Source organism: Palaemon carinicauda, chromosome 37 (genome assembly GCF_036898095.1).
Source record: "Palaemon carinicauda isolate YSFRI2023 chromosome 37, ASM3689809v2, whole genome shotgun sequence".
Classification (NCBI taxonomy): Eukaryota; Metazoa; Arthropoda; class Malacostraca; order Decapoda; family Palaemonidae; genus Palaemon; species Palaemon carinicauda.
Window position 1 is genome coordinate 63,527,174 of NC_090761.1, and position 24,982 is coordinate 63,552,155.

Genomic DNA, 24,982 nt, shown 5'->3' on the forward strand with positions numbered 1-24,982 from the left:
AGGCGGGATATCCTTGGCTGATCACAGAGATCGTGCAGGAATGGGCATCGGGAAGCTGTCATCCGGATGAGTAACCTTAGGCATCCTCCCAGCGTGAAACCTGCAAGGGGCGGGTGCCAATCCTAGAGTTCGTGAACTCTGCCGCTCCCTCTAGGACTATGCCCCCCAGGGAGAGCCTCCGGTGCCTCCTGTTCCTGACAGGAGGGAACTGCAATTGGACACCTTGTCTCAGTTGTCGTAGCCGGTCTGATAACTTAGGCCGACGTAGCTGAAAGAAAGAGGCGCTGGGGCCATGCAGGGTCTGGAAGAAAGCGCCTTGGAGGAGTGAAAACGGAAGTCAACTTCCTCCACACAGCCGCTCTCTATGTCTCTGTCCTTGGGCACAAACAAACTCTTCTCAAGGATGGAAGGGTGTCTGACGTTGTCGACATCCACGGATGAGACACCCGAAAGGAAGCCCTCGGTCATTGCGTCCAGATGGTCCAACATCGAGCTTGCCCGCAAGTTCGATACTTGACGACGAAACGCCAAGGTGCTTGAGCCCGAGAGGAGGAAAGTACCCATGACCTTCCTGTAGCTTCCTTGAACAAAACCTCGGGTCGCAACCGAGGAGGGAAAGGACCTGGTAAGCCCCTTTCACGAGATGAAGAGGAAGGGGTAAACCAGTCACCCCTTGGCCGATGGAGAAATCTCGAACGGAAAGCCCCCCGCCAAAAACCCTTCCAGGGAATGACGGGGAAGGGCTAACCCAGGTTCTGGAAAGAAGAATGTTGCTCAGACCTCCCTGAAGATTCTTCCTATTCTTGCATGTGCCATACTCTGCGTTTACGGAGTGAGGCCGTGTTCTGGAAATACGCTCCAGAAGACTCGCCAGGCTGGCCATGCTGCGAAACCCCAATGGGAATCGCGGTCGCAATCGCCTTGGCGCTCGCGCGATGGTAATCAATGGTTTGCGCGTGGGTGAACGTGGAAGCGCCCATGCGCGGGCACGCAGGAATGCAAACGAAGATGAGCGAGGGAGCGCAGAAGGAGGGCAAGCGTGGTAGGAAGGGCGAGAGCTGGTGGTCGGCGAGCGATAACCCATAGGCGAGCTAAGGATACTGCAAGAATTAAGCCGACTTTCGTGCGAAGAAACACCGTAGGTTCGCGCCACGGAACACCGTCGGTTCGCGCCATGGAACACCGTCGGCCCGCGCCACGGAACACCGTCGGCCCGCGCCACGGAACACCGTCGGCCCGCGCCACGGAACACCGTCGGCCCGCGCGACGGAACACCGTCGGCCCGCGCGACGGAACACCGTCGGCCCGCGCGACGGAACACCGTCCGCCCGCGCGACGGAACACCGTCCGTCCGCGCGACGGAACACAAGGGAAGAACCCCCGTGGGAGGCAACCCTTTGCCCCGAAGGGATCGTTGTCCGTCGGGAGACTGATGTCCGTCGGAAGACCGTTGTCTGTCCGCCGGGAGACTGATGTCCGTCGGAAGACCGTTGTCCGTCGGGAAGACCGTTGTCCGTCGGGAAGACCGTTGCCCGTCGGAAGACGAGGTCAGACTGCTGTCCATCTGCACCAGGGGCGGAAGTCAAGAAGAAGGAGTTGTAGGCTGCATACGGAGATTCAAAAAGGCGCCTCTTAGCACCCTTATAGGGAGATGGGAGGCCCTTACGACGAGGCGGACGGTGAGCCTTACGGCGAAGGAGGCCAACAGCAACAACAGCAGAAGAAACCTCCGAAGAGGAGTCTCTATGAGTGTACTCTCACGCGAACGAAAGAGAAACACTTCGTAGAAGAGACTGGTCAGCCAGTGACCTAAAAGGAGCAATCCTTTGAAGAGGGGCTCCTGCATTTGCCCAGCCCCTTGAGCGAAACTGCAGGTGCGACCGCTCAGCACAAAGAGCATAGTCGCACGAAAAAAAAAAAGGCAAGATAAGAACCCCCCAAAAGGGGAAAAACTCAACCCTGGACAGGAAAAACTTCCCTTTGAAGGAAAGTTACCCACCCAAGGAGGCGAGCCTACTGAGAGTTCTAAAATGAACTGGAGAGCTGTCAATCGTCACGGGAGTACTTCCAGTAGAAGGAGACACGCCCCTGACGAAAATCCAAAGGGGAGGCAGCAACAGCCAAATCCCCAGGCCTCAACAAGACAGCTCACACCGTTGCCATATTACAGAAACGAACTAGATCGGTAACTGTAAAAAAATAAAACAAAAATCATTAGTACACATTCATTCCCCCGGGAAGGCTCCGAAGAGGAATCCCGAGGGAAAGGAAAACAAGAATTACACAACAGGCACGTGCCCTCACAACCACTTACACTCACGGAAGGAGAGCTGTAACCAAAACAGAATTATAACAATTATAATTATGAAACTATGTAATTATGTAATTAAAAAAAGAATGAACACTAAAGAAAGAACGAAAACCCCGAAAGGAATCTTTCTACAAAGCTGAAAAATTAACAAATACAATTAGACTCATAAACTAATTGAGACAAAACGAACGGCGTAGCAACCCCCCCCCCCCCCCCACACGGGAAGGAAGCTACAAAAGGCGTAGTAACGTAGTAAAAGGGTGAACGACCTCAAGAGAGAGAGAGAGAAAGACCGAAGTCAAACTCGATCGCGACCCATAAAATTACACCGTAGTGGCCTAAACTGCCGAGGGCTCCACGGAGATATCGTACACTACACACACAAGCACAAATCTCTGAAAAGGAAACTTACTGATTTCTATACTCAAATATATATACAAACATGTAAAAATGTTTACTATATAATGAGTAAAAGAAAAGTAAGTGATTAAGTAAAGACAAAACAAACAATGGCTGCCAAGTGGGGACAAAGACAGAAACGTCTGTCCCAGTCCGAGCCAAAAGTGAAAGTGAGCTTCACCGGTGTGTGAGGGAGGGGAGGGGTAGCTAGCTACCACTCCCCTACCCCCCCCCCCCGGCCCCGCTAACTAGCGCAGGGGTAATACACCCTCGTTAAATTCTAATGGCTCGCCATTTCAGCTACGCTAAAAGGTAAACCCAATGTAAATAGCGTGGTTTGTATTTCGGTTACGGAACAATGGCTTTTTATTATTGGACGGAGAGGTATAACAGTTCGATTTTGTTGGGTTCCAGCACATGTAGGTGTGTCTGGGAATGAGAAGGCAGATTCACTGGCTAAGAAGGCTGCATCCGAGTTGCTGCCAAGAAGTTATCCCATTCCCTGTAATGATTTCTTACCTGACATCAAGAAATTGGTTTGCAATAAATGGCAACAGCAATGGGATAGCCTAGATGGGAATAAAATGCGAAAGTAACAAATGTCATATCTCCTTGGAGGTATAATATGATGCCCCGAAAATGGGAGACGTCTCTTTGTCGTCTCCGTATTGGTCACACTCGGTTGACACACGAGTTTCTGCTGAAGGGCCAACACTAACCATATTGTGATGACTGTTTAGTACCTCTAACAGTGAGGCATTTGTTGACCAAATGCCCCAATTATAACAACTTAAGGAATAGATATCTGTTTGAGGCTCGAGGTGAGGGTGGCAGGTTCATCCTTGCCAAGATTTTTGGAAATGATGTGTCCTATTATGCAAGTGGCATTTTTAGATTTATTTCAGAAGCAGGTCTTCTGAAAACTATGACTGTTTAGTACCTCTAACAGTGAGGCATTTGTTGACCGAATGCCCCAATTATAACAACTTAAGGAATAGATATCTGTTTGAGGCTCGAGGTGAGGGTGGCAGGTTCATCCTTGCCAAGATTTTTGGAAATGATTTGTCCTACTATGCAAGTGGCATTTTTAGATTTATTTCAGAAGCAGGTCTTCTGAAAACTATTTGACTTTTATGACATTCAACTTTTATGATTTTAATTGAATATTCTTTCATTTTTTAATTTATTTTATTTTTTATTTTATTTTATTTTTTATTTTTGTATACATAAATTAAATGTTACCGGCGTTAATGACCTTAGATGTCAGGATGCCTGAAAACTTTAAATCAATCAATCTTACTTACTATCTGATCCAAGGTATGTAATCCCACAGAAAATGGAAAGCTGCAGCAGGACTTTTCAAAGTTGGAGCTAACTCCAATAATTCTGGCAAAGAAGAGGAGTCGACAAAAGCAACCAATTTCTCCCCTGGGCGACACGTTTCACCCCCGGACCAGCAGGGTCTCGAGATCTCCAAGAGGGATCTTATTGATGAAGACCTTCAGGTTGAAACAGCTCGAACTGTCCAGCCTGCTCTCCCCGGTAGAAGCAGACTGGTACTCTAACATCTTACCTCCCATTTCTGCTTCAAGCCCTTACAGAGCAAAGGAGGGCTTTAAGAAATCTTCCTTACTCGCCGAATTCCTTCCTCAGCCAAGGGAAAGGAAGGACTCGAAGATGGTGCCCAAGAACTGGACATTAAGGATGGCGGTACCGGTTCAAGAATGAGTGCCAAGCACATCACGATCCACGACAATGATGGCTGACAAGGAGCTCCCTTCGACGTCGAGGGACTCTGCAAGATACTATGACAACCACAACGACCCACCTCAAGCTTATGTGGGTGCGAGCTCGTGGTTGGAAAACCTCGAACAAGATTCTGGACATGATGACACACACCCGATAGCAGCAAGCACTAAGATCTCATCGACAGAGGAGAAGAAGACACATCACGCATTTTGGCAAGTCCTGGGATGTATCAGTCTTGGACCTTCACTATGGCACTCAGACTCCCGCCAAAACCAGCGCAGCCTTTTCCTGTTCGAGAGGGTTTGAAGGGGCCCAGAAAAAAATCCTTTTGCACAGATTGCCCGAGGTTCCCATTCCTTACAATCCAGCGAGTCGGTGAAACTCCTTCCTCTGGTTTTCGTCCAGCAGAGAAGGTACTCGAGCGACGCCCTTAGCATGGAAAGATGGAGAGGGTCGCAAAGTAAAAGTATGCTTGTTCCGTAACCGAAATACAAACCACGCTATTTATACAGGGTTTACTTTCGGTGTAGCTGAAATTGACGAGCCATTAGATTTTAACGAGGGTTTACTACCCCCGCGCTAGTTAGCAGGGGTAGGGGAGGGGTAGCTTGCTATCCCTCCCCCCTCACACACCGGTGAAATGTCTCACTTCAATTTTGGCTGGGACGATGTACAGACGTGTCTGTCTTCGTCCTCGCTTGGCAGCCATTTTAGGTTTTGTCTTTACTTAATCACTTACTTTTCTTATACTTTATATATATGTAAACATATTTTTATGTTTATGTATATATTTGAGTATAGAAATCAGTAAGTTTCCTTTTCAGAGTTCGTGCTTGTGTGTATAGTGTATGATATCTCCGTGGAGCCCGCGCCAGTTAGGCCATCACGATGTAATTTCATGGGTCGCGATCGAGTTTGACTACGGTCTCTCTCTCTTGAGGTCGTTCACCCTTTACTACGTTTTACCTTTACTACGTCATGGGTAGCTTCCTTCCCGTGTCGGGTGGGGTTGCTACGCCGTACATTTTATCTCAATTAGTTTTATGAATCTAATTGTATTTGTTAACTTTTCAGCTTTTTGTAGAACGCTTCCTTTCGGGGGTTTTCGTTCTTTCTTTAGTGAACATTCATATTTGAATTACATGATTATAATTGTTATAATTCTGTGTGTGTTACAGCTCTCCTTCCGTGAGTGTAAGTTGAGTTGAGGGCACGTGCCTGTTGTGTAATTCTTGTGTTCTTTTCCCTCGGGATTCCTCTTCGGAGTCTTCTCGTGGGAATGAATGTTAACTAATTACTTTTTATTTTTTCACAGTTAATGATCTAGTTTTCGTTTGTATAATGTGACAACGAAGCGAGCTGTCTTGTTGGGGCCTGGGGAGTCTGCTGTGCTGCCTCCCCTATAGAACTTCGTCAGGGGCGTGTTTCCTTCACCTGGAAGTGCTCCCGTGATGACTGACAGCTCTCCAGTTCATCTTAGAACTCTGAGGAGGCTCGCCTCCTTGGGCCTCCTCGCCTCCTTGGGCCTCCTCGCCTCCTTGGGCCTCCTCGCCTCCTTGGGCCTCCTCGCCTCCTTGGGTGGGTCTCTTCCCTTCCGAGGGAAGGTTCCCTGTCCAGGCTTGAGTTTTTCCCTTCGGGGGGAACTCCTCTTACCTTATTTTTGTTCCTGGTCCTCCGGCGGTTATGCTCTTGGTGCTGAGCGACCGTTTTTGTAACCTTGCTCAAGGGGCTGAGCGGTTAGAAGCTCGGACCATGGAATTCGTGCGACTATGCTCTTGGTGCTGAGCGGTCGCACCTGCAGCTACGCTCAAGGGGCTGAGCAACTGCAGGAGCCCCTCTTCGGAGGATTGCTCTTTTTAGGTCACTTGCTGACCCGTCTCTTCTATGAAGTGTTCCTCTCTCGTTCGCGAGGGAGGACACTCATAGAGACTCCTCTTCGGAGGACTCTTCTGCTGTTGTTGCTAAAGGCTCAGTCCCCTTCGGGGGGCATCTGAGCCCTACGGTCTCTCCTGCGCAGTAGCGCTCTGGCGCTCGCCTGCTGTGGACCACGATCTCCGGTAGTTGAGTCTCGCCGTAGATCTTCTTCCTGCACGCCAGCGCTCACCTGTGCTTCTGACCTTCTGTGCGCCAGCTCTCTTCAGCTTGCCAGCGCACATCTGCGCGCCCTTTCCTGCTACGCGCCATGGGCGCCAACGGTTTCCTGAACGCCCACGATCGCCTGCTTGCCAGCGCGCATCGGCGCTCCCCTTCCTGATGCACCTCCTGATTAGCGCGATGCGCGCCAACGTTCACCCTCACGCCCACGATCTACCAGATCTGGGCACAGGCAAGAAGATTTCCTTCGCCTCCTCGCCGACGATCTTTTCTAGTCTCTTACGCATCAGCGATCTCCTATGCGCCCGCGTGATTCTTCGCCTGTGCGCAAGCGTTTTTTAACGCGCCATCGCTTGCCAACGCGCCACCGCTTGCCAACGCGCCATCGTTTGCCAACGTGCCTTTACTCGCCTACGGGCCATCGCTCGCCAAGACGTGCCATCGCTTGTCAGTGCGCCATCGCCCGCCTACGCGCCATCGCCCGCCTACGCTCCATCGGTCTCCCGGCCGCCTGTGCTCGCCCTCTCGGCCGCACGCCCGCGCACCTGCGCACATGCGCACCCATGTTCACCCGCGCGCAAACCAACGGTTTTCCATCGCGTGAGCGCCAGCGCGGTTCCCACCAGTGAGCCATCGCTCGCCAACGCGCCGTCGCTCTCCTTCGCACCATTGGATTCCGACCGCCAGTGCTCGCCCTTCCAACCGCGCTCGCCCACACCTGCGCTCCCTCGCGCACTTTCGACTGCGCACTCTCGCGCCCACGTGCCTGCGTGCCCGCGCACGGGCGTACCCACATTCGCCCACACGCAAACCATCAATTTACCATCGCGTGAGCGCCAGGGCGATTTCGACCGCGATTCCCGTCGGGGTTTCGCAACATGGGCAACCTGGCGAGTCTTCTGGAGCGCGTACTTCCAGAACACGATCTTCACCCCGTAAACGCAGAGCATGGCACGAGCAAGAGCAGGAAGAATCTTCAGGGAGGTCTGAGCAACATTCTTCTCATTCTTTTCAGAACCTGGTTAAGCCCTTCCTCCCCACCATTCCGTGGAAGGGGCTTGCCAGGGAGTTTTCTTTCGAGAAATTCTCCGCCGGGCAGGGGGTGACTGGTCTAGCCCTTCCTCTTCACCATTTCGTGGAAGGGGCTTACCAGGCCTTTCCCTCTCCGATTGCGACCCGAGGATTTGTACAAGGAAGCTCCAGGAAGATCATGGGAACTTTCCTTCTCTCGGGCTCAAGCACCTTTGCGTTCCGTCGCCAAGTTTCGAACTTGCGGGCAAACTCGATGTTGAAGCATCTAGACGCAGTGACCAAGGGCTTCCTCTCGGAAGTCCCATCCGTGGATGTCGACAAACTCAGACACTCTTCCATCCTTGGGAAGAGCTTGTTTGAGCCCAAGGACAGAGAAATGGACAGCTGGTGTGCGGAGGAAGTCGAATCTCGATTCACTCCTCCAAAAGGCGCTTACTTCCAGACCCTGCAAGCCTCCGACGCCTCATCATACAGCCTCGTCAGCCTAGGTTATCGGAACCGGCTCCGGCAGCTAAGACAAGGGTTACAATAGCAGTCCCCTCCTGTCAGGGACAGGTAGGACGGGAAGTCCTCCCGGGGAGGCAATAATCCTAGAGGGAGCGGCTGAGTTCGCAAACTCCAGGATTTGCAACCCCCCCTGCAGGTCTCCCGCAGGGGAGATGCCTAAGGTTACTCTTCCAGATAACAGCTTCCCGGTGCCGATTCCTGCACGATCTCCGTGATCAGCCAAGGATATCGCGCCTCGCTCTTGACATCTCTCCTCCACTGACAGCGAATCCAGTGTCGCTGAGCTTCTATGCCATGGGATCGGCAAGGGGTTTGCCCTTCGGGCAGAAGGAGCCATGCTCTAGAAGAATGCCCTCCATAGGGTCGTCGACGGCTTCCCCCCCGGCTGCTTCAGTCGATCCTTTCTTGTAAGGAAAGCATCTGAGACGGGAGTTCCGTCATCGACCACTCAGCTCTGATCAAGTTTGTCGAACAAACTTCGTTCAGCGTGGAACAGCAGAATCGATCAGACTGGTAGCGAGACCACAAGACTCCATATGCCCTGGATCAGAAGGACAGGTACTTCCAGGTCCCATTCCATCCGTCTTCCAGGAAGCACTTGGAATTCAGCCTAGACTACAGATGTACCAGTTCAAGATGCTGTATTGCGATCCCGCCGCAGCATCGCAGGTTTTCACCAGAGAACTCTCCCTGCTATCCTCATGGCCACTCAGGAGCAGGCTTCCGCCTCCTTCGCTTCCTGGAGGTCTGGCTAACTCCGGTAGTCTCGGAATCGACCTTTTTCGACACCGAGACAAGCTTCCGGGACTTCACCAAGATCTAGGGATCATGGTAATTCGCAAGGAGCCTTCTCTGCTTCTACCTCAACATCTGGGATATCTAGCCATGATATTGACTCTTTCTCCAAGCCTTCCCATCAGTTGACTGTGGCAAGGCTGAGGAGAGTCGCAGAACCTTTCCTCAGACAAGGAGAGCTTTCAGCCCTATCTTGGTACGTTTCCTAGGTCTCCTTTCCTCCTTGACCCGAACGGTCGCATCAGGATAAGTTCCCTGTTAGGCGGCCCAAGTTCCGGTGGAATCAAAGCAACGATTAACCGGACTTTCTGGCCCCTATGGGACCAGCGGAACGATTAGACCTGCAATGGGGGTTGACCTACAGAAACCTCTTGCATGGGAGTGGATCTTCTCGTCCTTCCCCCGCATTTGATGCTGTTCTCCGACTCGTCAAAGAAAAGGGGGGGGGGCATGTTCTGGTTCAGGCCTATGGTCAGGACCTGAAGGGTACCTCCACATCATTCAGCTAGGCTTAGAGGCCGTAGTCTGGCCCTTCAACAGATCCAACAGATCCTGCCGAGTCGCTCCGTGCGCGACAACTCCATGTACTGGCGTATTCCAACTAGCAGGGAGGTACATTTTCATACTTTCGCATCTTGCAGTAGAGATACCGAGATGAACCGAAGTCCACTCAATACCACTATCGGCTTGCTCATTCCGGGCAGAGGAATGTTCTCTCCAACAATCTGAGCAGAGACTCACAGATAGAGAGTACCTGGGGGTCTTTGGCCTCTAGTAACCAGCAAAGTCCTGGCCTGGGGGACTTGATCACGACAGCCTGGAACTTCAAGCTGCCGCTGTACTACCCCCCAGTCTCAGACCCCAAGACTCTTTGGCAAGATGCCTTCCTGTGACGGTGGGACAGCATCGACGCCTACGTCTTCCCACCATTTTTGTCTGTTGAGAAGGGGTCTCAACGAGACCAGATTGTCGGTCAACCTATCGATGACCCTAAGAGCTCCGCTGCGACTTTACGCAGAACAGTTTCCAGACCTTCTGCATCCCCTGGCGGAACTCCCGGGAGAGCTTCTTCCACGACACAGGCTACTCAAACAACCACACTGCAACATCTATCACAAGCCGTAGCATCGCTTCTGCTTCACGCCTGGAGACTATACGACGACACCTCACAAAGAGGCACCCCTCCATAGTCGCAGAGCGGAGGTCGCGTCACCTGCGATAGTCATTCGCAGGGGTCTACCAGGCGAAGTGGAGAGTCTTCTGTGGTTGGTGTCGTGAGAGAGGTACCTCTCCCCTTGATGCCTCTACTCCAGCAATAACAGAGTTATTGTTATTCGGCGGGAGGAAACTCGTTTTCCCCTCTCGGCAGTGAAGCCTATTGCTCAGCCTTACCCTGGCCTTCAGGCTGAAAGGAATAGACTTTTCCTCCCCGCTGGATCTTCCTTCGCTCATGCGAAGCTACGAACGTACCTGCCCCCAGTCGGAGTGAGACCTCCTCCATGGAACATGGTTCGGGCTCTTAAGACCCTTAAGAGATCTTGCGAACCATTACGTCAGGCCTCTAATCGTCGCCCGTCTTGGAAGACGGTGCTCCTGCTCGCTCTGGCCTCAGCCAAATGTGTAAGCAATCTTCATGGTCTCTCGTACGACTCCGCCCTTTCAAGAGGATAGGGGGAGGTAACATTCAGGTTCGTTCCTGAGTTGGTTTCTAGACTCAGAATTTTGGAGTCCCGGACCTTCGGTTCGACTCCTTCAAGATTTCGAGTCTCCGTTCTGTAACAGATAACCCAGACCTTCTCCTACTTGCCAGTAAGGAACCGGAGGGGTTATCTTTAAGAAAAGCTGCAGTTCGTCCTCACGTGCAAGCCCGGTTTGGGAGCACAGGAAGGACTCAGGGGAGGGTCACCAAGTATGCCTTTTCAGCCCGGATTCAAGGGCATTCATCTCGACCTGAATCCAGACCCTCCCCCGTCACGTCGCCCTACAACCCACGATGTCGGATACATCGCAACGTCCCTGGCCTTCAAGAGGGACTACTCTGTGACGCAGGTGCTACAAGCTGGAGTCTGGAAGCGTCTAGCAACCTTCGCAGCCCACTTCCTGCAGGACGTGACCCACAGGAGTCTCGATACGTTTTCTATCGCCCTGTTGTGGCTACACAACAGCTGGTCTAACCTCAGGCTCCTTTGTGGACAGGTAGCAGAAGGTTGAGGGCATTGTTACCAGGTTTTAGACTGCATGAACGGAAGAAGTATGTCTGGCCCTTACTACTTTCTTCATCCTCCCCTCTCCTGGGGAAAGCAGCATCCTGGTCTCTGCATAGCTGACCTCAAACCTCTGCAGGTAAACCATGCTTCCTTGTGTTCCGAGTATTGAGATAATACTGTCGCGTCCCCCATACCCTGACGAGGTGGTATTGGGAACGTATTAACCCAGAGTTCCGTCTAAGAACTCAAGGTCAACTGCCTAGGACGAGTCACACTTTCTTCCTTCACACACAAGCTTATGTAGGCCACACGTTCCTTGCAGAGCAAGGAACTTGTGAGGTGCAGGGACTCCTTTTCTTGAGTGCGGCTCACTCGGATTCTGAGTCCTCGGGTAAGCCAAAGCCAGTATGGCAGGGGACTTTCCACCCTTCCTAAGGGGTTAGTCACCCAATGTAAATAGCGTGGTTTGTATTTCGGTTACGGAACAAATGACAAATTCGGAGATAATTTGTATTTTTCCTAACCATACAAACCTTAGCTGTTTACACATATTTGCCCGCCAGCCCTGTCCCCCAAGTCAAGTTCTACTTCTAAGTGGAGTGAGACATTTCACTGGTGTGTGAGGGGGGAGGGGTAGCAAGCTACCCCTCCCCTACCCCTGCTAACTAGCGCGGGGGTAGTAAACCCTCGTTAGAATCTAATGGCTCGTCAATTTCAGCTACGCCGAAAGTAAACCCTATGTAAATAGGTAAGGTTTGTATGGTTAGGAAAAATACAAATTATCTCCGAATTTGTCATATTTATAGGCTACTTCGTGGCTTGATTTATAGTTAGGGTCTATGGGGAACATGTTCAAGACAGAGGACTGGTCCCCAAAAAAGTCTAGAGAGTCTTTGTACACCTTTCTACTCTCTTGTACTAGGACCATCGAGTTCCTGGCCCATCAAGTGGTAAAAATTGTCCGCTAACTTGGTTCTCAAGTGTTGGGATGCTGTGATCGAAAGACTCCTTAGACAGGTACCTAAAATGGAAATGACGAGACTACGAACCTCACCGATGAAAGGTCCTTCACTATTCAATGTCGAAGACATCAAGAGAGCGATAGACCATTGGACCAGCCAGGTCTTTCCTCCATAGGGCGATGATGACGAAGTCCTACGCAGCAGCTCCCCCCCCCCCCCCAGCCCAGAACTTGCAGGTGCTCTCAAGACATCCATGAAGAAACCCTTTCCTACAAGAGACCAGAGCAAGGACAGTAAGGATAATAAAGGAGGAAGAGATAGTGGATGTGGTCAATCCCGCTAGGAAGGGCAGTCCCCTTACTTGTCCACCGGTGGGAGGATGCCTGCAATGCTGGTGGCAGAGGCGATTGGTATACAGGGCCTAGGCTTGGACAGTCTAAATGATATGTTCAGGCTGTTATATCCTGTCCATGGCATCTCTCCCTCCCTTAATTCAACATCCCATTCCATCTAGTTCCTTTACGAAGGGGTCCGTGAAGGAAAATGCCCTCAGGGCCGAAATCCAGACCATGTTGGAAAAGGGTGCTCTCCAGGAGGTCCTAGACATTTTCCCCGGCTTCTACATTCAAGTCTTTCTTGTAGAGAAGACATCTGGAGGCTGGAGACCTGTCATCAATCTCTCAAAGTCCGAGAAATTTGAGAATTCTTACCTAGACAAGTCACATTACTAGTATCACACAATCACACAGGTTGCTCAGACTGGTAACGCGTGCACATGCATGGAAGTTTAACACAAAATACCCTGGGTCATAAACCAGCCAATTGGATAGGACTTCCACCCACCTTAGGGTAAGTCTTTCCTAATAAAAAATGAAAGGTTTATATTAGAAACTGATCAAATGTCTAATTTAAAGTAGTTTGTACTTCTTCAAACGATACAAAACCTTGAGCTCTTTGCACAAATTTGTCTCACCATCATCTATCCCCCTGCACATCCTGCCTGCAATTAAAAGTGACAAGAGAACACAGGTGTGTGTGTGTGAGTAGGGTAGCTGGTACTACTCCCTACCTCCCGCTTATTAACGGTGGAGTAGTTGTACCTCGCTAAAAGTCTTATGGCTAGTTTCACAGCTTTGCCGAAAGTATATTCACTAATAAAGAGGTCAAGGTTTGTATCATAGGAAAAAAATAAATTATTTTCATATTAGTCATTTTAAGCCAAGGCTTAGTATTAAATTTTCCTAATTCTAAAAATCATCATCGTCTCCTCCTATGCTTATTTTCCATTTTTCACAAGTTTTATTTACAGTACAGTAATTATTTATTCTTATTTGTTACTACTGTCACATACTAATATCTACACAAAATGTTTATATTGTATGTCTGCTATAAAAAAAATCCATGTTGAGAACTGTGCAGTGCCATATTATATTTGCTTAAAATTATGTTCAATTTACAGAACCTTGTATTTGGATTAATCATATGTCAGAACCAGCTTATTTCCTTGGTGCGTATGAAAAAGTTCCTGCTACATCCAGCAGATCTGCATCTTCTTTTTAATCTTGTAAATGCTACAGAATCCCTCAAGACAAGTGAAAACTGGATGCCTATTTGCTTACCAAAGTTTGATCCAAAGTAAGTGGGCCTCTTGCTGTGTAATCGTGTAATCTGTTTCTCTTTTTTTCTCTCTGAAAGACTTCCTTAACCCTTTTACCCCCAGGGTTTTTGGAAATTTTCAACCCTTTAGCCCCAGGGGGTTATTTTTTTCCCAGCACATTTTGCAGTATATTATTTTTAAATTGCTCTAACAGCCTTAATTTTTGTCATAGAGAGGTCAGGTTGGTCTCATTCTCTTGGAAAATGCCTGAATTTTCTCAAAAAATTATCAAAAAATATGGAAAACAAATTTTTATAGCATTTTTTTGCAAGGACGTACCGGTACGTCCATGGGGGTAAAGGGATGGCTTTTGTGAAACGTACCAGTACGTCCTTTGGGGGTAAAAGGGTTAATATCTTATATATGGTTAAGTCAGTTCTTGTTTTTAGAATAAACCAGATGTTTTGGTACAAAATATTGTTTGTTACTAAATACTTGTACTTAATTTTCCTCACAGTGGGTATCTATATGGCCACGTCTCCTATCTAGCGGATGATTGTGAGGCTTGCTTATTGTTGTTAACGGTAGACAAGGAGCAGTTCTTCACGTTGTCTGAAGCTAAGCAGAAAATTGTTGATGTAAGTGAGAAAACATTAATCATCTTGTTTTGTACTTGTTATACTAGTACTCTTATGTGGTACTGGTGTAACAGTACTTAGTCATAGTAGTCTCCAGAACTCAGTAATTAAATGTTTATATATATCCTTTGCATCAAAATTTACAATTCAAATACTTTAAACTGATAATGTGTATGCATCTATTTAAAATTAAGCATTATTTTGTTTTTGGCATAAAACACATACTTCTGATACATAACTGACAAATTGTTTGTCCACTTGATATTGACATATATTGTGCAGTATTGGGTAAAGTATGCTATCCATAAGCTGAAGAATTTATCAAAGGATATCCTAAGCAGGTCATTTAAGTTTCAATCATGGAATCATCCTCCCAACATTATTCAAAGCCATTCTAGTACAGTATAGTTTTGTACATCTGCACCATTAGTTTCATTGTGTTTGCTTTAGTATATAGAAACTTGTTTATAGCAAGTTTTACCGTGTAGTTTCTCACATGGACTAAATTAATTGATTCCATGTAATTTTGTTCTTGATAATTTTGTGGTTTAAATGAGTACCTATATGCACTTTGATTTCTTTAGGCAAGGGCAGGCCAAACCTTGTCTAAGAATGATGTATTGCCGCCTGCATATAGGATAGGCCTTGCCTTTTGGCAGGGTTTGTACAGTTAAAACTATGTTTTAGAGGTTATGCTTTTTCTAGTTAATCTGATTCTTCAACTTCCATTTCCTACATATGCTAAATCTTTTATGTGCTCTTTTTGGTACATATTTGTGTATGCTTTATACATGTCTAATGTGCCTGTTAGCACATATTCACAGATTCCCATGGTTAGAACTCGAGATGTTCCCTTGCTCATTCTTCAAAGGAGATTGTTATTCACAATGGGGCTTGGCTTGGTGTACATAGCATTAAAGCTTATTTGTCCCATGCCTTGGTCCCATCTGTTTTGTTTTTTACTTAATTGATTCTGTCTGTACCTTTGTGTGTCCTTCACTTAGCTGCCCTAGTTTTCCAGTAGGATTTGATGGTCTTTTTTTATTCAAGACAAAATAATCACTTGACTAGTGAATCATAGGTTAGGCTGGCAAATGTTATAATAGTAATCTCATTTACCCCAAATGATACATTATTTGAGGAGCTAGGAATGTAATTAAATGAAACTGGAAATCTGTTCCATAAAAATGGATAACTGTAATGTAAGTCCATCAATCTTTCTCCTAACTTCTCACTGTTCACTCCCTGTTTGAACACAAAACTCCACTTTGCTGTCAACATTTATTAGTCTAGCTTGATGTGCACGTTTTCCTGATTGACAATCTTCATTTCTCTTCAACTTTAACATTTTATCACAAACCCTAATTGAAACTATCTTTAGACATTCCAACAAATGTTTTTCTGGATAATTTATGGATTCCCATTATCTATGCTCCAATCCACATAGTTGACATCTGCATGAAACAAAACAAACTTTGATATTTTGGATCTTTATCTAACAAGAGCAGACTGATAGCATTTGCAAACTATCCTGCAACGTTGCTGTTGCAGAGGTGAAAAGGATGTTGGGAAGAATGCTCTTGAAGTTGTTCGAGATATATCTCCGGGCTTCTCCTGGTGAAGAAGTCCACTGAGGACTGAATACCAGTAATTAAACTCACTTCGAAACCAATTTGTACAGCAAATCAGGTTCAGGATGAAAGCTGTATGAACTGTACTTGTTCCATCAGAGAAGGGGACTTCATGCATTCAGTGGATCTGAAAAATACGTACCTCCAAGTACCCATTATCTCCCGGGGTGGTGTACCAGTTCAAGATCCTGTGTTCCAGACTGTTCACTGCTCCCCAGGTATTCATGTAAGTCGGGGCTGGGGTCCACTTGTACTAGATGCATTTTTTGATGTATATCAGTACAGTAATTGATTTATCTTAGCCTCCTCAGAGAGGCAGTTGCTAACAGGATCGAGATCGCTTTCTCAACTTGAGTCACAATTTAGGGAAATTGTATCTCCCACCCAAGCAGAGGTTGAAGTATTTGGCCCTGCTAATAGACAGGGTAGCAGTGAGATTTTCATCAGACAATCTCCGCTCTTGTGCGGGACAAGGTAGATTGACATAAGTGAAGAGACTTTGGTAGGTAAGGGGATGGAGCTCCCCACCCTCACTCCGACCTGTCACCTAACTGCTTGCTAAACAATTTAACGTGCGTCCAGCTTCGCATTGAAAACATACTCCCTACTTAGGTCTACTTTGTAAATCTAGGAAAAATATAAATTACTTGTAAAAATCTGTGATCTTACTCGGGCAATTTAGCTAGGTTTCAGTCATATGCAAAAATTTTCTTGCTCTATGTTGTATTTTTATTTTTTTCTGAAAATAAAACAGCAGATATTAAATTTTAAAATATTGATGCGATCAGTAGCTCAATTTGCATAATTAAGGATGTCTTATGTACCAACAACTTTTCTTTCAGAGATTAAGAAGACACCATTGCCTTGAGGGTATAAATACTGCCATTCGTACATCTGCATATACAGTTAGAGTAGTAGGAGCCCCAGAGTTAAGACATTTTTTGTACAAGTCTAAAACAACTGCACAATTCACATGTCCTGAATACACTCCTCCGTAAGTAGATGGAATGTTTTGATACTTTATTTGTAATATATACTGTACATACACTTGTTTGTCATGTAGAACAGCATGTTATAAATACTTTTATAGAGAGTATGAAGCGATAAGATTGATGGATATCAGTTGTTCCTGTATGAGACAATTAATCATATTCATATCCTAAATTCTATAGATTAAATTAAACAGTGCTTGATGTATTTCTAACTAGTTCAGAGTTTTCTTCATAGCAAATTGTGCCATAGATAATGATCGGTCATCTTTGTGGAACCTAGGGAATATATTTTAGTTTCTAGCTAAATATTAGCAGTAAGGAATGAACTATCTCTTTCAAGGCTCAGCCAGATATTTTTGGTTATGAATTTACTTTTTTGTGTGACAGCAATAGGCAGTTATTTTTTTTTTTAATTTCAGTTAATCTTTTCCTCCTCTTAAGTAAACAGAAGCCCCTCCCATCTGATTTGTAAATTTTTATGATGATTCAGCCTTCCAAGATATCCTATGTCTTACATAATCAGCTTAGAATTATTCCCCATTTATCTGTCATCTTTAATATTGAGACAATCTCTTAATGGCAACCTTGTATTTTATTTAATTAATTAGTTCCTCTCCTTCCTCAAAGGGATTAGCACTTATAGTGAGGCCTGCATTTCATGCTATAACATATTTGATTTTGTCTTTTTGTTCTAAATCTTCATAGCTTTCTATATTTTTACCTTTCATCAATTTCCTTCTGCCTCTTCCTACATATTTTTATCCTATTTTTACCTCTTATGTCTGGGATTGAAAGGGGAAGAGCGAGAGAGGGTGTGGCTTTATTGCTGAGTGAATGGATGATAGGTAAAGTAGTGGAATGGAAGGAGATATCATCTAGGTTAATGTGGGTAAGGGTTAGGTTGGGTAGGGAATGTTGGGCGTTTGTCAGTGCGTATGGGCCAGGTAGTGAGAAAAGTGAAGAAGAGCGGAATGAGTTCTGGAATGAATTAACTAGGTGTGTAGAAGGACTGGGTAGAAGGAATTATGTAGTTGTTATGGGTGACTTAAATGCTAGAGTGGGAGCTGGAGAGGTAGAAGGTGTCATTGGGAAGTATGGCGTACCAGGTGAAAATGAGAGTGGTGAGAGACTGGTAGATATGTGTGTTGAACAAGAGATGGTAATAAGTGCTAGCTTTTTCAAAAAGAAAGATAAAAATAAGTATACATGGGTAAGAGTGGCAAATGGAAGAGTAGTAGAAAGGGCATTAATGGATTATGTGTTGATAACTAAAAGAATGTTTGGAAGATTGAAAGACGTGCACGTGTTTAGGGGTATGGCTAACGGTATGTCTGATCATTTTTTGGTGGAAGGAAAATTAGTTGTAGCAAAAGAGTGGGGGAATAGAGTAGGTGGATGTAAAAGGGAGCGAGTGAGGGTTGAAGAGCTAATAAAACCAGGGGTAAAAAGTAAATATCAGGAAAGGTTGAAAATGGCATATGACGAGGTGAGAGTAAGAGAAACTGGTAATTTAGAGGAGGAGTGGAAGTTAGCAAAAGAAAATTTTGTTGGGATTGCAAGTGATGTATGAGGCAAGAAGGTTGTTGGAGGCCGCATGAGGAAGGGCAGTGAATGGTGGAATGAAGGAGTGAAGGTAAAAGTGGAAGAGAAAAAGAGGGCTTTTGAAGAATGGCTGCAGAGTAATAGTATAGAGAAGTATGAAAAATATAGAGAGAAAAAGGTGGAAGTAAAGCGCAAGGTACGTGAGGCAAAGAGGGCAGCTGACCTGAGGTGGGGTCAGGGACTGGGTCAGTCATATGAAGAGAATAAGAAGAAGTTTTGGAAAGAAGTGAAGAGAGTAAGGAAGGCCGGCGCAAGAATTGAAGAGACAGTGAAAGATGGAAATGGAAGGTTGTTAAAAGGAGAGGAGGCAAGGAAAAGGTGGGCGGAATAAAAAGTTTGCTGAATGTTGAGGATGGTAGGGAGGCAGATATAATTGCTGTTCCAGGTGTTGAGGTGCCAGTGATGGGAGATGAGAATGAGAGAGAGATTACAATAGAGGAAGTGAGGAGAGCACTAGATAAAACGAGAGTAGGAAAAGCATCTGGTATGGATGGTGTGAAAGCTGAGATGTTGAAGGAAGGGGGTGTGACTGTACTTGAATGGTTGGTGAGATTGTTTAATGTGTGTTTTGTGTTGTCAATGGTACCAGTAGATTGGGTCTGTGCATGTATTGTACCACTATATAAGGGTAAGGGAGATGTGTATGAGTGTTGTAATTTAAGAGGTATTAGTTTGTTGAGTGTAGTTGGAAAAGTGTATAGTAGAGTACGGATTAATAGGATTAAGGATAAAACAGAGAATGCAATCTTGGAAGTACAGGGTGGTTTTAGAAGAGGTAGGGGTTGTATGAATCAGATTTTTACAGTTAGGCAGATATGCGAGAAATATTTAGCAAAAGGTAAGGAGGTGTATGTTGCGTTTATGGATCTGGAGAAAGCATATGATAGAGTTGATAGGGAAGCAATGTGGAATGTGATGAGGTTATATGGAGTTGGTGGAAGGTTGTTGCAAGCAGTGAAAAGTTTCTACAAAGGTAGTAAAGCATGTGTTAGAATAGGAAATGAAGTGAGCGATTGGTTTCCGGTGAGAGTGGGGCTGAGACAGGGATGTGTGATGTCGCCGTGGTTGTTTAACTTGTATGTTGATGGAGTGGTGAGAGAGGTGAATGCTCGAGTGCTTGGACGAGGATTAAAACTGGTAGGCGAGAATGATCATGAATGGGAGGTAAATCAGTTGTTGTTTGCGGATGATACTGTATTGGTAGCAGACACAGAAGAGAAGCTTGACCGAATAGTGACAGAATTTGGAAGGGTGTGTGAGAGAAGGAAGTTGAGAGTTAATGTGGGTAAGAGTAAGGTTATGAGATGTACGAGAAGGGAAGGTGGTGCAAGGTTGAATGTCATGTTGAATGGAGAGTTACTTGAGGAGGTGGATCAGTTTAAGTACTTGGGGTCTGTTGTTGCAGCAAATGGTGGAGTGGAAGCAGATGTACGTCAGAGAGTCAATGAAGGTTGCAAAGTGTTGGGGGCAGTTAAGGGAGTAGTAAAAAATAGAGGGTTGGGCATGAATGTAAAGAGAGTTCTATATGAGAAAGTGATTGTACCAACTGTGATGTATGGATCGGAGTTGTGGGGAATGAAAGTGATGGAGAGACAGAAATTGAATGTGTTTGAGATGAAGTGTCTGAGGAGTATGGCTGGTGTATCTCGAGTAGATAGGGTTAGGAACGAAGTGGTGAGGGTGAGAACGGGTGTAAGAAATGAGTTAGCGGCTAGAGTGGATATGAATGTGTTGAGGTGGTTTGGCCATGTTGAGAGAATGGAAAATGGCTGTCTGCTAAAGAAGGTGATGAATGCAAGAGTTGATGGGAGAAGTACAAGAGGAAGGCCAAGGTTTGGGTGGATGGATGGTGTGAAGAAGGCTCTGGGTGATAGGAGGATAGATGTGAGAGAGGCAAGAGAGCGTGCTAGAAATAGGAATGAATGGCGAGCGATTGTGACGCAGTTCCGGTAGGCCCTGCTGCTTCTTCCGGTGCCTTAGATGACCGCGGAGGTAGCAGCAGTAGGGGACTCAGCAGTATGAAGCTTCATCTGTGGTGGAAATGGGGGAGGTTGGGCTGTGGCACCCTAGCAGTACCAGCTGAACTCGGCTGAGTCCCTGGTTAGGCTGGAGGAACGTAGAGAGTAGAGGTCCCCCTTTTTTTGTTTTGTTTCTTGTTGATGTCGGCTACCCCCCAAAATTGGGGGAAGTGCCTTTGGTATATGTATGTGATGTAACAACAATTTCAAATTTCTCTGAACATAGCTCTGAAAGGTTATATAATTTACTCTTCAATAATTTTTATAAAAAATATTTTACTTATGTCACAAATTTTTTCTTCATTTAAGTTACCAGAACTTTATACAATGTAAGCCATATCTTACTCTGTATTTGGGTTGCTGCTTTTTCTCCTTTCTTATTCATGACTACAGTAAGTCCGAAAGTCCCCTATATTTCTACTTCATTTTGAATAAGTTCCAAATAAGTGCATACATTTGTTGGCTCCTTATAGCGAGTACAGTATAGCCTAAAGAATTCTGACTCGATGGTCTAGTTAAACCACTGGGTGTTGATGAGCTTTGATACATGTGTGTACAGTATGCATATGCTAATGTATGTTTATGTGTACTGTTATAAGTATCAAGATGTTATAATTATTTTGTCTTTCATAAAAAGTACATTAACCCTTTTACCCCCAAAGGACGCACTGGTACGTTTCACAAAACTCATCCCTTTACCCCCATGGACGTACCGGAACGTTCTTGCAAAAAACTGCTATTTAAATTCTTTTTTGCATATCTTGGATAATTTTTTGAGAAACTTCAGACATTTTCCAAGAGAATGAGACCAACCTGGCCTCTCTATGACAAAAATTAAGGCTGTTAGAGCAATTTGAAAAAAAATATACTGCAAAATGTGCTTGAAAAAAAATAACCCCTGGGGGTTAAGGATTGGAAATTTCCAAATAGCCTGGGGATAAAAGGGTTAAGAAATAGGTTGATTGTTATGTCATCTTGTAAAGAGCAGCCTATATTGAGGGTTACTCTTACAATATGACTTATCAGATATGCGGATTTGTTTCCTATTCTTGAATGTTTTATATGTCTTTACAAAGGTACCATACTGAACAAGAACAAAAAAGACTATTTGGTCTATATCAGCTTCTTCATCACCGTGTGCATTCAGCAGCCCGTCCTCTTAAAATGGTTTATATGGTCATGGACACGGAGACACTCGTCGGATGGGTGAGTGATAAAATAAGCTCCCCAATTGTTTATTGATTAATGTATTAATTCTAAGCAAATACTACAGTGTCTTGACAGAAGAGCATAAGTAAAATAAAAAGGTCGATATTAAATTTTATGGAATGGAAAACGTAAAGATAATTGCATTTTTAGTACATATCATGCTGTGTATTTCACAGGTCAGTATTTTTAATTTTAAGTATTGATCATTGCAGGTTACCAAGGAGTTTGAGTTATATGCAGCCTTAGAACCATTGGTGACCAAAAACAATGCAATTGTTTTTGTCAACAAACTCCTGCGTTGGATAAAGAATGAAGAAAATAAGTTATTTATACTGAATTCTCCTACTTTTTAGATATTGATTTTAAGCTATGATCTCTTGATGATTCCACCCTTTTAATTATTTACCTGTTTTATAGGTATTTCTATGTAATAAAATGTAATATAATTTTATCATAAATATATATATCATTAGTTTCCTGCTTTGGAAAAAATTAGGAAAATAGAAATCTTAGATTTAATATTGAATTGAATATAGTAATAATCTTCACAAATAAAATCCCAAATATTTTACGAGTGCTTCGTATTACCAGAAGTACGTATATAAAGTACAATAGATTAAACTGTCCAAGAGTAACCCTTACCATTCAGATATGTATGTTTACATGAAGAAATTATTGTTATTTAGACTGTAGTGTAAACAAATAAAATTCAGGGATCAGGAATTATTATTGAAGTGGTGGTATTTCTTCAGAAAGACTTATAACCACAGATATAATGACAGGTCTTTTATACCATTTAATTAATTGATTAAAAACTTAATCATATAGCCCAGTGCTAGGGCCTGTGAGGCAATTCAGCATCTGAGAGGAAGGTGGGGAGGACCTTGCAGTGTTACACCAAAGTAAAAGTTGAAAGAGGTTGGACACCAATATGGAAGAAAGGAAACGGTTATAAAGGTAAAGTAGATGGATGTAGTCATTACAGGGACCTGCATTAGGTGTGTAGTTTTTAGTTTCTGGGGTTGTTTGTTTCTTCAAGCTAATTTATTTCACCTACAGAAGAATTTAACCGGCCCTATGGAACTTCTATCCTAAGTGGACGCAATACAAACATACCAAGAGTATTGAGGAACTTCTGTCTTACCTGGACGTTATACAAACATGTCAGGGGTAATAAGGTTTATATTAAATGCTCATCTTTTACATCAGTGTTTTGAGCCTGGTCTCTCTGTGCCAATGGATGTCATGGTTACTTGAACTACAAGACTCTTTTCTGCATTGTTTCAACTGTATTACCTAGTTCATACTGTGCCTGTGGTTTGGCCTCTTCTGATGTCTCGGAGTGGTCGACTAATGCTCCCATGTTAGCAGCTGCCTTTTTGACAGTAAAGATTACAGTTCAGGGATCGACTCATGGAGTTCCCAGATGCCCTACTTTTTGGAAAGAAGGTAGTCTTCAATGCTTGAAACCTGACACTGCTTCCATCTTTTCAATTCGTGACCCAGGTGAGATGTTCCTCTTATAATTCAATGTAGCATGTATTTAAAGCATAATTTTTTATATCCTTCTCATGCCACGAAGCAAGATGGTATTGTCTATGAACTATCAGTTCCCATTTGTGAGTGTGTTTGCAGTCCCTGACTTGCATGTGACTCGTCCATGCACTGTAGTTCTTTTAAGCATCTAAAGGTTCTTAGGACTCTGGGCAAAAGATCTATGTATGCAGATGGATATAGGAAATATGCCTCAAGAGGCTGGTGCACTAGAGTCAGAGGTCATTTTGCGCCCATGTGTAATTGGGGGGGTAAACTGTGCGGCCGCAGTATGAAGTAAAAGTCTTAAGTTTGAAAAAAAAGATGGGAGAAGTAAATAGGAAGAGAGGAATACAATAACTCCTGAAGGCTAAATGGAACAGAGGTACTTTATATAGTAATTGAAGGCTAAAAAGTATATGCAGCTTTGGGCTGAAAGGACACTAAAAAGACCTGTAAGACGAGCCTATTCCTACCACATCATTCCCCCCTAGAAACCCTTACATTAGACATGGTCTGTAAGAACTCTGGCTGTGGAAGATGGAGAAAGTATGCGAGAGCCCCCTTGACCCGGATCTTCGTTACAGACTGTCTTTTACCCAAAATAGTCGGATCACCTGCTGCTATTGTACCGTGACCCCATTCACCATCAAAGTATTTTAATGAGTTGTCTTTATCTCCAACTGTAAATTTCTCTAAGGTCAGCAAAAGAAGCTAAAGGATCTCTTATCTTTCTTGTCGTCAAGTCACTCAGCAATGAAAATTTATCATCACTGTATCAGAAAATAAATTGGCCCTTTTATCTTTTATCAATGGAAGATTCAGAATTAGAGTTATCTTCATCCAATGAGTCTTCTAGCAACAAATGCCCAAAAAACATTGCCAGACAGCCTGATACTTTTCACTTACAAGTTAAGTGTGTAATGTGTTGCCAAATGAGGTTCCTACTTTCCGTACGAATAAATGTAATATTGCACGGATGACAATTTGACATACCGCCTAAAATCATAAGTGCAATACAATATCATGTTGAAAGTGGTACTGGGTAGATCGCAGTAACCACGATATCCCGTGGCAGACACTTAACAGGTTAATTAATCATCAATCGTTGGTCATGAGAAGGTAAGAAGTGTGCACTCTATTCATCCTTCCTATGCAGTATGAAAAGGAAGTGGTTCAGGATTCTTCCTGATTCATCCTTCCTATGCAGTATGAAAAGGAAGTGGTTCAGGATTCTTCCTGATTCATCCTTCCTATGCAGTATGAAAAGGAAGTGGTTCAGGATTCTTCCTGTCTCAAGGCATGCCAATGACACTTTGAAGGCAAGAGTGCAGTCCTGTATATATCCCTCATTCTTAAGATGGTAGAGTAGGATTGGGGACGTTGTTCACCTTAACACCCGTTGAGCACTTCATTAGTCTCCAGCCTCATGGCTCTGTTCATCTGCCAGTTTTTAAAATCTCTTCAAATATAACATAGACTTTTAATTTTTTTTATTTATTTATACAGAGAAGACAATTTTAGCACTTTTTGAGTGATGATTTTACTTCAACTTCAACCTAATGTACCTTGCATCACAATTCTGAAAGACACTACTCTGAAGAAACTACACTACAACATTTTATTGCGAAATATTTCTACTGCTTCCAAATTAACCTATTTGGAATCTCCCATATTTTCTGTGGAAAGGTTAGAAAAAGATATCA

The 24,982-nt window shown here is 44.7% G+C and overlaps 1 protein-coding gene across 1 annotated transcript in view; it reads left to right on the forward strand.

Annotated features, from left to right (window-relative positions):
* Window positions 1–22,201, forward strand: part of Mon1 (vacuolar fusion protein MON1 homolog) — a 46,064-nt gene extending 23,863 nt beyond the window's left edge. The window contains exons 5-9 of the mRNA XM_068361310.1: window positions 13,516–13,691; window positions 14,171–14,291; window positions 16,765–16,916; window positions 21,611–21,740; window positions 21,956–22,201. Coding sequence (XP_068217411.1) covers window positions 13,516–13,691; window positions 14,171–14,291; window positions 16,765–16,916; window positions 21,611–21,740; window positions 21,956–22,096 — 720 coding nt within the window. The 3' untranslated portion in view covers window positions 22,097–22,201. The remainder of the gene's footprint in view (window positions 1–13,515; window positions 13,692–14,170; window positions 14,292–16,764; window positions 16,917–21,610; window positions 21,741–21,955) is intronic.
* The last annotated feature ends 2,781 nt before the right edge of the window (window positions 22,202–24,982 follow it).